Source organism: Micropterus dolomieu, linkage group LG03 (genome assembly GCF_021292245.1).
Source record: "Micropterus dolomieu isolate WLL.071019.BEF.003 ecotype Adirondacks linkage group LG03, ASM2129224v1, whole genome shotgun sequence".
Classification (NCBI taxonomy): Eukaryota; Metazoa; Chordata; class Actinopteri; order Centrarchiformes; family Centrarchidae; genus Micropterus; species Micropterus dolomieu.
In genome coordinates this window covers 17575777-17588302 of record NC_060152.1, presented here as the reverse complement: position 1 = coordinate 17588302, position 12526 = coordinate 17575777, and the positions used below count along the sequence as shown (strand labels likewise).

The following is a 12526-nucleotide window of genomic DNA, read 5'->3' as shown; positions in this document are numbered from 1 at the left end:
GCTGGTCATGGCAAGTTTGAGGCGAGTCATTTTGTCAGATAGTCTGTAATTGCTTTGCACATTCAAACTCTAAAACCCCCAAATGCAATCCCCTTGAAAATAGTATAGTTTATAGTATTTTAATTTTACTTCTTATCCTAAATCCTTATTTATGTTTTTGGCCTAAAAGTGGTCAAATATCAAATTTACTGAGTCTAAAATTCCTAGAAACTGTTTTTAAATAGTCAGTCTATGACTGGCCTACAATGTGGGGAACAGCATAAGTGTTGTTTACTTACATCAGGACAGGACAAGTTCCAGGGGACCATAAATCTACCAGTGACAGGAGACATTTTGGCCCACATTATGGAGCCAGAAAGTGGAACTATCGCCACTGTTGACATCTCAGAAATGTAGTAAAGAATCATGCTCAACTATGGTGTTTAGGTTGTGCACAACCGATTCGTTATAAGATAATTTAAGGTTGGATAGTTTTGGCCAAATATTTAAGTTTTTTTTCAAGAATGTATGAACACACAATCAAATTCCAGCAAAATCCACTGCAGATCTTTTCTGTCTTTCTGTGGACTTTAGATATGGCCTTATTATTAAGGTAGGCCAACCATTAGGGCATTTTCTGTTTTAGGAAATTGAAGCATAATGTGGCTTACTGTGTCACAGTAGGCTTATAGATATTAAAACAACATTTTGAAGAAACTGCACCACAAGAAATGCTGCTGGGGTTTGGGCTGGGAAAGGGACTCCAGTGAGGCAGATCCTGAATTGGAGGTTCTCCTCCTTCACGCAGAGTCGGGGGAGAGGATGGGGCCGTAGATACGGTTGTGACCGGGGATGATGATGTTAGAGATGGAGCTGGGGCTTTGTCAGGCACAGATATGGGGGCTCTGACTGAAGTGCAAACTACAGTTGTGTTAGGGCAGGACACAGCAGCACAGCTAACAGAGCCTGTATTGTTTGGACATTTGCATATAGCAGGTGAAGTGTTTTCAGGAACAGATATGTTGATAATACCAGAGACATCAGAGGAGTGTTAATAGCCAGTGTCACATGTTTCTATGTCATCGGGTTTCTTCTTTGTAGATAACTCCAAACCCTCCTGTGCTCATCCCTCTGTAAAATGTGTTAAGTCACTCTCTCCAATACTGTCATCAGCTCCTTTAAAGTCAGTGAACTCCTGGCTGGCACTGAGAATACATTTGTGAGGCATAGGCAATGTTTGCTGCTTATCTGTGCAATTAGGGATACTGCCATGTAAGGAGGCAGGGTGGCTGCTCAGGTCATGAACCCCACCTGTTGAGAGGGGAGACTGCTGGGTGTCACTTCCTGTAGAAACACTTTTGGTTTTGGTGCAGCCTCTTCCAGAAGGACAGCCGAGAGGGTCATGGAGGTCTCTGGAAGTGCAGCTGAGGTGGTCGGAGCTCTCGCTGCCACTGAAAGGCATGTCAGACGCACTGTGTGAAAAGTAGCCGCTAGTGCAGCTGCTGGCTGTGGGGCTTTGAGGCACCTCTCTCTCCCCACTCCCACCTCCACACTGGCGTCCCTTCAAGTCAGAGCGGGAGGAAAGAAAGCCCTCCTGGCTCTCCAGAGTGGCATTGTAGATCTCAAAGTTTGCAAAGTCTTCTGGGTTGTAAGGCTGAAAGCCGCTGTGGTTCTGAGGGCCTCGATTGAGTCCTGCTGATCAAAAAATAACAGTAGCAGGACAAAAGACACATCCCAGACATGATGTTACTTATAGCCTGTATGGAGCATTAGCCTGTTGAAACACCATTTTTAAAGTAAATGAAGAAAATGAAAATATTGTGTTAAATGTGATAATGTAACATGAACATAGTGTATGAATAATGCATTAAAACATTTCTTTGTTTTCTTAACTTTGCGTTAAGGTGTTTGCTGCTATACCATCATACTCATGTATGTTGTTTGTCAGTTTCCCCACATGTGTAATTTATGGAAATAGTTTTTCATACCAGATGTTTCTGTTTGAGGCCATTTTTTATCCCTACTTTAATAAATAGTAAATTATGAATTTTTAATTCACTTCAAAAATAGTTCTTTGTGAGCACAAGAGAATGAATAGCGTATACTCAGTGTCTCCTGTACTGAAATATTATGCTTTACTCGTAAAACATCAAAATATGCAAGGGCCGCTTGAATGAGCCAAATAAAGAGTTGACACAGTACAGTGATTGTAAATGTTCTATTCTAGAACATTTTGTACCAATTAAAACAGTTTGAGATACATTATAAATACAATTCTGTACATTATAATAGCGTAAATACTATGTTCAAATACATTTCTATTTACAACTCCTTATGAGGGAGAGCAGCATTGTTCTCTTCTTTAAAGTAAGGTCTTGGGTTTGTTTCATTTACTTGAAATTACAGCTTAGATATACAACCATTTCTAGTCAGTTCCACAGTTCACTACTTCCATGAAAATATAAGTTCACACAACAATTCTTCTACTTTTGCACCGTCTTCTGTAACCTGATACTGTCTATCGCCTATTCATCCAATCCTCCATGTGAAACAAAAATGCATTATGGAGTACCCTTTAACTTGTAGTGTTATATATCAGTTAGTTAACATATAAAATGAAGATGGACAATCAGTTAAAAAGGTATTCATAACAGTCAGTCAGCAAGGCTGGGTGGCATTTTGATGGCCTCGGGGCATCGGGATATCCATACACAGGTTTAGGGTCCATTCAGTTAGTTAGTTTAAAACTCTATGAACTTGTTATGGAGTTCATTGAGTAGTCTGGGCTTTATGTGCCTGCCTTTTTGGAAACAGGGCATTAAGGCATAAGTATATCCAGGCCTTGGACAAAGCCAAGCTGCTTTCTCAGTCACTTCAGTCAAAATATATTTCATCAGTCAAAAACGGAAGACAGTCAGTGAACTCTCCAAGAATCTTTTCCAGTGCAAGCATTCAAACAGCAACAGTCTCATGCTGGATGGGGATTATTTCCTCCACAGTGTTACAGTACTTCAACAAGATAATTAAACATGATAACTGCAGTATCACACTGAAAGCAACTCAGGTTTTGCAGATTTGTCCTCTGTTCAGGATTTGTGGCATTACTTCTAGAGATATGGCACTAAGCTTTACTTGGACATATAGATATATAATGCACACACGCACATTAGAAAAATAACATATTACTCATAACAGCAGATATGGAACCGTAGTTCTTTGGTTACCCCTGACATATCATATTGATGTAAATATCAATGTTTATTAACAGTAGTACATTCTTAATCATCATATCCCAGATTAATCCACTATGAGCCTCAGGGGAGGGTGCATTTGTCTTACAAAAATATTATATATAATGTTCAGAAACCAATGTAAGAAAATGGGCGTGGGTAATATTTTCATAAGTTCTCTATCAAAAATATCACCGTATAGAAAACTCAGATATGTGCATAGTGAATTTCAGTGGACAGTATTTAGGATATACCTTCATTAAATGCACAGGTAAGACATACCTAGGAAGGCAGACAGGCCTACAGAATACATCAGCTTAGAGACTAGAGTGGTCAGAGGAATGGAAGGAGAAAAGGCATGTTGAAGTCAGCCTGCGGTTCATCCATAGGCACTGGATCTGAGGACCACCCAGGCGTCTCTGCCATTCCTAAGAAAGCTAGTCCTTCTTTGGGTCCTATCTGATCAGAGTCTGGGGTTCTGTGTCCATGGAGGGCGGCCCTCTGGTGAGACGAGATGGCTTGACAAACACACCATGGCCTGGCGGGCAGCGGAAATACACTCTGCCTTGGACAGTCCCGTTGTGCTTACCTATAGGAAGATCAATGATAATACTATGTCACATTTGAAACTTTCATACACAAGGGAAAAGGCACACCAGTTGCTATCTATATTAAACAGTAGAGCACAAGCAATACTGAATTTTTGAGGCTGTTGCCCCGGCAAATATCAAACAGGCAATGCGGTCAACTGCCCAGGGGCCCTGAATGCCCAATATTTATTGTGTCAGTTGTTTACAGTAATTAAGTAACTAACCCTCCTACAATAACTTTTTCATTAGTTGGTTTCTGAGTCAAACTAATTTTATAATGATAACATCTTGTTTGAGGCACCACTAAAGCACAATATAATCTGAACTGGTATGGGCCTTAAGGTGGGTCCTGCATCATTACCAGTCTTATAGAGCAAACCTGTGTCAAAATTCAAATGGTGTATATTCCTAACACATAACTTTGTGTTTAATCAAATCACCACAGTCATCAGGAAGTGAATACGGGACCAAGGCCATTTTTTGCCCCATGGCTCCGTTGTGGGTTAATCTGGCCATGCTTGTACTGACATCTATATTTGAGGGTAAAATACATCCGACAATATTTTTGTTGATATTCGTCATTTAACTTAGGCAAATATTTTTTATAAATGTAGTTATAAGAGACTTGTGACCAAGCTATGTACAGAGTGGAATGTTTAACAGTTGAAAAATAAAACGTGTCGTGGTGGACAAATTATGTGATGACGACACTATTTCTAAATTACCTCAACATATGTCAAGCTAAAATGGTCCCATAATATATATGTATGTGATATACTAACAGAGAGTTGTTGTTTTGGGGGACTCACCCACTGCCATGTCAAGCTTCACACCAATCCAGATCCCCTTAGCAAACTCTACTCCTCCGACATAGTGGACCGTTCCTCTCCTCTTCCCCACCCACACCTGCTCTCCAGGGGCCATCCAGTCAGGAAGCTGAGCTACAGGGGTGCTCTCATCTCCGCTTGAATCGCCTGAGGGCTCTGCGCTGATTGGGTTTGGGCTGGGACAGGGACTCCCGTGGGGCAGATCTCCCTGGGCCGGCTCCTGGATTGGAGGTTCTCCTCCTGCTCGTGGAGTCTGGCCAGAGGATGGGGCCGTAGATACGGTTGTGACCGGGGATGGTGATGCTGGAGATGGAGCTGGGGCTTTGTCAGGCACAGATAAGGGGCCTCTGACTGAAGTGCAAACTACAGTTGTGTTAGGGCAGGACACAGCAACACAGCTAACAGAGCCTGTATTGTTTGGACATTTGCATATAGCAGGTGAAGTGTTTTCAGGAACAGATATGTTGATAATACCAGAGACATCAGAGGAGTGTTGATTACCAGTGTTGCCACATGTTTCTATATTATCTGATTTCTTCTGCTGGTTTGTAGAGAACTCCAAACCCTCCTGTGCCCATCCCTCTGTAAAATGTGTTAAGTCACTCTCTCCAATACTGTCATCAGCTCCTTTGAAGTCAGTGAACTCCTGGCTGGCACTGAGAATAGAGTTGTGAGGCATAGGCAATGTTTGCTGCTTATCTGTGCAATTAGGGATACTGCCATGTAAGGAGGCAGGGTGGCTGAGCAGGTCCTGAACCCCACCTGTTGAGTGGGGAGACTGCTGGGTGTCACTTCCTGTAGAAACACTTTTGGTTTTGGTGCAGCCTCTTCCAGAAGGACAGCCGAGAGGGTCATGGAGGTCTCTGGAGGTGCAGCTGAGGTGGTCGGAGCTCTCGCTGCCACTGAAAGGCATGTCAGACAGCGTGGCATTGGAAGCACTGTGTGAAAAGTAGCCACTAGTGCAACTGCTGGCTGTGGGGCTCCGAGGCACCTCTCTCTCCCCACTCCCACCTCCACACTGGCTTCCCTTCAAGTCAGAATGGGAGGAAAGAAAGCCCCCCTGGCTCTCCAGAGTGGCGTTGTAGATCTCAAAGTTTGCAAAGTCTTCTGGGATGTAAGGTTGAAAGCTGCTTTGGTCCTGGGGGCCCCGACTGAGATTCAGCGTCATGTCCACATCCGTCTCCTCATCCTCTGAGTCCTGCTGATCAAAACAACAGTAGTAGGACAAAAGACACATCCCACTAGACGTGATGTCACTTATAGCCTGTATGGAGCATTAGCCTGTTGAAACACCATTTTTAAAGTGAATGAAGACAATGGAAAAATTGTGTTAACTGTGATAATGGAACATGAACCTAGTATATGAATAATGTGGCACATTTTCTTTGTTTTCTTGACTTTATTTTAAAGTGTTTGCTGCTGTACAAAAAGAAAATTAGGCATAGAAAAATAATGATTATTAGGGCTGTAATTCATGTAACTCATATTGTACTCATTTACGGCAATATACAGTAACTTGGTTCAAAACCTAAATATTAACATACTCAGGACAATGCTAGAAAAAAATGCTTAGTTGTCTCTTTGTTAGTTAGTTGTCTTTTTCTATTTTGCTAAAAAAAAAAATTATTTCTTTCCACCATGATACATATTTATGTATATATGTACACAATGTGGCGAGTCCAATGTATGGAGCAGTTTTTGGTTTCATCTTGTGTTATACAGACTACAAAAACTACAATCAAAAAGTGACACTACATGGTGCAATACAAGTATTAGAATGAATTTGGAATTGATGGGTACTGTGCTAGAAAGAAGACCATAGTCAATTGAGAATCAGTCTCATTAATGGCCAAGTTTGATGAGATGCTCAAGACAACAGCAATAATCGTAGGTTTTCATCCTTCTATAACTTTGTTTTTCTACTTACTTACTGTTGGAACTCACAATGTGTCAGAAAGTGTCTAAACCTCAATGGAAATCCTGGCAGTTCAGAGACCGGTTCATAAGGGTTGTGTGTAATCCTTCAAGCAAAGTGTGGCAGTATGTACACGTCTAAGAGTGACACTTGCAGCGGTGTGAGCATGTGCCACGTCTGTGTTTAATAGGGTGTATGTATGTGTAAAAACTCTTGCAGTAACCCTCAGAGAGGTGTGTGCTGGTGTGTGTAGCACTTACAGCAGTGTGTGGCAATGTGTGGCTGAGCTGTCTGCTGGTGGGGGTGGTGGTGGAGGTGGAGGTGAGGGTGGAGGTGGAGGTGGAGGTGGAAGGCTTGCAGTGGCCCTCGCTGCCTGCCCTGGGCCGGTGCCAGGGGCAGGGAGGGGGGAGCAGTGCAGCGCTGTTCACACATGAGCGCATGCTCTGCGGATGGGTCAGAACAACAGCACACACTTCACACACACACACACACACAGCATGCATGGAGCTGGGCAGGCCAGTTACACAGTTAGTGCCATGCAGTTGGATATTTCACAAAAAACAGTGCTTGAAGTGTCCTAAGTATGAGTACCTTTTTGTTGCACTTTCCGTGAGCAGTAGGTCCATATGTTTGTGCTAAACTATTACACTATTATAGCATGTAGCAAACATCTAAGCTCTTGCTATCTTTCATTATCATACAAAAGACTATTATCTAGACTGCAGTTACTTGTATGCCACTGCAGTCACACACTCACAGAACTTATTCCCTCTCTTGCTCCAATCCTGCTGCTTACTGAACCATTTTGCTGCTAGGACTCCGTTTCTTTTAGTCCACTTAAAGCACTGATGAAAACATATATGCCGGGTTAGTTTAAAATGGTTGGAAAGTCAAATTATCACAAACAACAACAGACATAAGACTTTAGAGCATAGCTTTGTCCAATTTAGTGTTATGGCTTTCACAGTGGAAGTCATGCTCTTGTGAGTCATGCTCTTTCATTTCAATATAGTGACATAAACACAGTAGATGGCACCATCGTGTTTTTTAGTTTTTGGGTCCAGTCATACACCACAGCAAAGCCATTTTCACAAAAAGCTTCAGGCAGCTTTGGACAATTAGTATCTTTTATCAATGGTAATATATTTACCATGTTGTGGAAATGTAATTTGATATGATAAGTGACATGGTAAAATGCAAAAATGGGGTTTGACAGGGGACTGACAATGTTGAATTGAAGAAAAGTTCACTGAGAAAGGGAACAACAGAGACATGAATTCTCCCCTCTTGAGCAAAAGAGAGTATAACTCCTTCCTCCTTACCTCTTGTCCCAGCAGCGGCCGGGCCTCCAGGACTTTCTTTGCCTTGTTCTCCTCTTTGACAGGCAGCAGAGACTTGAGGAACTTAGGTGGTTGAGGGGAGAGGACTTTGAAAGGGCTGGAGTTGAAAAAAGTAGGGCTCTCTGGAACTAAACCTGTGTGGGAAAATTCAGTGGTTATAATGTAGCAACTCAAACATTATGTCTCACAGGAAATAATGTCAGGACACAATGTAGCTACTACACACTTTCTGTTTATTGTAGTTTACCTGGATTCTCCTTGCTTTTGATGGGTGTGGTGCAAAGCGATCCCTCCTGAGGATTGTAGGTGGAGCTGTCCACATGCTCACAGTGGTCCTAAACAATAATACCGAGGTTATATTGAAGTTTTAGGTTAAAGGAAAGCTGCAGAATATTTACAATTGTGATCTGCAGCCAAGAAACGTTAACTACAGACCAACATCAGAGTTCAGTGATTAACATGTTGTTGAGGAACACCTGGCTTACCTTACAATCTTCATCCTCACACCCTGTCAGGTCTGTTTTACTACACGAAGACTGGAGAGCAAAAAACAAGATGTCATTAGTGTCATATTATTTAATAACAATTATTTCCACATAGTTCAGTGGACAGTGCAGTGAGTGATGTTCTCATTACATGCTGTACATTTGGTGTGCTGATACTCCTTCTTAGGTGTCTCCCCTTGGCGGTGAGCGCTTCCTTCACTGTCACTGCCTTCAGCAACAAAAAAAACAAAGACAGGTGCGTCTTTACATGTCACCCAATAGATGAATGATTTACAGTGCACTAAATCACACATTTTACTAAACAGCACCTCTAACCTCAACAGATTGTTAGCGTTTCAGTATGTCAATATGCTAATGTAATACCTGTCGTAGCTTCTCCAGACTGAGGATGTTCTCCACTTCCAGAACTCCCCGTGTGTATTTCTCTATGTAGGTTTCTCCATCCTGAGTCTCCTCGCTGTCCCCGCGAGCAGCCATGAGCGCCAAGGTTTCTCTTTCCTCTGGCTCCTCTGAAGCCTGGAAATGGAAAAGAAGAGAAATAGAAAACGGTGGATGAAGATAAACACCAAACTGGTTATTTGTCACACATCTAGAAAGCAGCCAGTGTTAGATACAGTGGTAAAATGAAGAGAACTGAGATGAGTTGTACCTTTGGTATGTTGGAAACGATCTCATATGTCACACCACAAGAATAAAGCGTGTTCTTTAAGGACATTCTTCGCTTGAGACTCTGAGTGAAACTCTGTGGGAAACAAATCAAAATTATGTTGCTCATTAAAACAAAATCCATCCCTGTAAACCCCACCTCTGCTGCGGGCTGACCTTTTCTGATTAAATCCCATCCCTCTTGTATTAACCTGTTTGTTGTAGATGTTGACAGCAATCCTTTTGCGGAGCACCAGCTCCATAGAGGCAGGGTGGCTGAGCTGCACTGTGGCTTTGATGATCAGGTAAATGCGTTCGTTAGGAGACGTGATGCGGTTGAGGTGCACAGAATCGTGGATGGATGAGTCCCAGGAGCATGCTGCAGACACCTGGTGAATTGGAAGAGTTGGTTTTTATTAATGTAGCCCTATAATCGTCTACAGAAAGAGAAGCCCACCTACATGACTGTAATCCATACACAGAGACAAGGATTATAGTCATGTAGGTGGGCTGTAGCTTTGGGTTTGCAGCAGTTGAGTAATGAGCAGGAAAATTACCATCGCATGACAGTTTAGCACAATTTAGCACAATAAAGAGGGCAATGATTACAGTGGGGTTAGTGCTGCTGCTCAACATCAAAGTAAATGAAATGACGATATTAAGATGAGTTTCCTTTTCAGAGCTTGCTTTCATGTGTGATGGCGTTGCAATTACATGACTGCGTAATTATTAAATTATGCACATAATTGTAGGAAAAACATGTTGCCCTAAAGTACTCTTGTCTGTGCATGATTATCTGAGAAAAAAAATATTTTTAGCAGCAAATGCAGTAAAATCAGCAAAATTCAACTAAGCCTTTGTGAAAAATGTAAATTAACATTTATAAGTCAAGGATCATATGGTGGTCATATAGCAAGTCACAATGAAATGCCCATTTTTAGGTCTGTCTGTTTCCCAGGGTTCCCTGTTTGGCCACAAGAGGGCAGTAAAGTCAAATCCATTGATTACCTCTTCATCACTGTGCCGGATGATGGGCAGATAGAAGAACTGGCTTCCATGCTCCTTCGGCAGGATAGAGTTAACGCCTGCAGCATGTGGGCCGGTCAGCTGCTCATTTACTGTCAGATTATCGGCTAGTGGCATAAAAGAGATTTAGTGTTTGTACAGCCTGAGAGGAAGCTGTGAAATATCAGTTATATGAAGGATGTATCTGCCTTACCATTTAAATCCAGGAAAAGTACAGGGATGTGAGCTTCCATTCCTGCAGGTGGGGTCCTACAGGGAGTTGAATATGAGGTGAATGGTGAAAAAAAGCAAAGGAGTGCAAATTAAGTGACTCTGACATGTGCATGGAAGTGTGTTTGTGGGTTTACCAGTCTGCAGGCGCTCCAGGGATGCCACTGCCAGGTGCAGGTACCAGCACTGCGTTTCTCTCTTCAGTCAGGCCAACCCACTGCTCCACCAGCCGAGCCTCGCGCTCAATATCCTCCTCTGACTTCTCTGGATACATAAATCAGCACAACACACGGACAAACATGCTGTAAATGCAAATAGCGCAGAGAAGCCACTCTGCAGGCCGTTCAGCAGGTAGTAGCTTTGACACAGGGCACAGGACTCACCATGTTTGTTGATGATTTTCTTGATTTGTTCATCAAGGTACTCCCGACGTTTGATCAGCGCCTCTGACCAGCGCTCTCGAACACAGTTGAGGTCTTCCTCCTGGAATCAGACAGAGAATAGAATCAGTGCCAGTTGACTCGGTAAGGCAGAGAATGTGCTGCGGGGCACGGTTAAGTGTTAACAGGGCAAGGTGAAGGTGCACAGGGCCGATTTGTGTGAGGGAGAACCTCCATAACTGCTCCTTAATACACCCAGTTCCAATAAATTACCCAAGCCAAGTGAAAGCTAATCCTAGTTCCCAAACCCAAGGTGTTAAAAATCAAAACCTTCAGGCATTTTTGGCTAAAAAACAATAATGGTCAAATTCTCAAAACACACACACACATAAAACCTCCCTTTGGCCCCTTTTCAACTTACACACCTGGATTCACACATACACACGTGCATGCACACACAAACATGTCCTCACATGCACACACAGCCACCCAAAGTCCTACCTGGAGGCACAGCAGATAACTCCGTGAGTGAACCACGGAGAGGAGACTCATCTTTGCAATGTCCACAGTAACCAACAGAGCTCAAAGCCAACCATATTTCGCTTCTGACGTTGACACACTTACATCATGCAAAGTACCGTAAATCATGCAGCCATGCAATGCCCGTGTGATTAAGTGAGGCTTATTATTCCTGCAGATCTTCAGTTGTGACAAGCGAACAGTAGAATTAGTGTGCGCAACCTGAGGGGAAAGGCAAGAGAGAGCGGGACAAGATCCCTGGCAGACAGACTGCCGGCTGGGAGCTCAGCCATGGGTGGTTCTGTGTTTTGCATAGAGGGCTGCCAAAGAATGGTTGGTGTGAATGATAATTACAGCATCAAGAATCATCCGCATGTGCAGTTACTGTTTAATAAAGCACTCATTCTGTTGGTGGAGGCACAACCCTCTGCCTCCTGCCTCACATGCCCTCAGCAACAGGCCTAGTCACAAACACATGACCAGTTGGTTTCCTTCATGCTGCAGAATGATCTACAGGGGGAGCAGCAGCAGGAGGAGACTGAGAGAGGATACCTGATAACTATCCACATCGTCTTCCACCTCTCTCTGGCAGGAGAGAACACACTCAGTCAAATGTGGGGAAACAGAAAAGGCCCTGACATGACAGCTCATAGCTTTGCAGTCACCGCTCATGTAACTTTCTAGGAATCTGTGTGTGTGTGTGTGTGTGTGTGTGTGTGTGTGTGTGTGTGTGAAAGAACAATGCATGTTTATATGCTTTTGACTAATGTCAACTAACATAAATCAGTCCCAGAGTTCTTTTAAATATTCTGAATGTGAAAAATAAATAAAAAGGCGTTTCCTTTCCACATCAGGGCACATCAGTGCATGTTAACGAAACAAACAGGGTACTAATGAGTTTGTACATTCCTTGGCCTTCTTTAGGCTTACTGCCAGCTATCCAGATGAAACAGTCATGGCACGAAACCAGAGATGGACTAAACATGCTTTGGCTTAATCAGCATAATATTGTATATCACTGGCACGAAACAAGCATACTGTTCCCAAAGCACTGTTCTGCTTTAATGCCAAATCTGTTACATACAACCCAGCATCCTATTTTTCTCAACACAATAGGTTCATAGTCTAAGTGGCATGTGAGTAAATGCTAAAATGTGTGTTTGTGTTTCACAAACCTGGTAGCTGTCGAGTGGTCTCTGTAGTTTGGTGGAGCGAGCAGACACACAGCCAATAGAGACAGACAGCACAGCCTCCACCAGCAGAGGCAGAGTGCCTGAGTTTTGGACTGGCTTTACACACACCTGCAGCCTCCTGGAGTGACCCTGCTTGGACAAATCCCCATAATTCGACATCAAGAGT

General features: G+C 43.0%; 1 protein-coding gene across 12 annotated transcripts in view; it reads right to left on the bottom strand.

Annotated features, from left to right (window-relative positions):
• Nucleotides 1-2182: 2182 nt before the first annotated feature.
• kif13a (kinesin family member 13A) overlaps nt 2183-12526 on the bottom strand; it is a 41073-nt gene continuing 30729 nt past the window's right edge. For 2 of the 12 annotated variants that reach the window (XM_046044611.1, XM_046044612.1), the window contains exons 25-40: nt 12343-12489; nt 11720-11752; nt 10652-10751; nt 10406-10532; nt 10252-10307; nt 10041-10165; nt 9245-9421; nt 9037-9129; nt 8751-8903; nt 8518-8595; nt 8367-8417; nt 8129-8216; nt 7864-8015; nt 6802-6984; nt 4609-5827; nt 2183-3798 (exon numbers count right to left, since the gene is read on the bottom strand). In XM_046044611.1, coding sequence (XP_045900567.1) covers nt 3665-3798; nt 4609-5827; nt 6802-6984; nt 7864-8015; nt 8129-8216; nt 8367-8417; nt 8518-8595; nt 8751-8903; nt 9037-9129; nt 9245-9421; nt 10041-10165; nt 10252-10307; nt 10406-10532; nt 10652-10751; nt 11720-11752; nt 12343-12489 — 2916 coding nt within the window. In that variant the 3' untranslated portion in view covers nt 2183-3664. Of the gene's footprint in view, nt 3799-4608; nt 5828-6801; nt 7014-7863; nt 8016-8128; nt 8217-8366; nt 8418-8517; nt 8596-8750; nt 8904-9036; nt 9130-9244; nt 9422-10040; nt 10166-10251; nt 10308-10405; nt 10533-10651; nt 10752-11719; nt 11753-12342; nt 12490-12526 lie in introns of those variants that run through there. The other 10 variants (XM_046044613.1, XM_046044615.1, XM_046044620.1 and 7 more) reach the window with 7 other exon arrangements.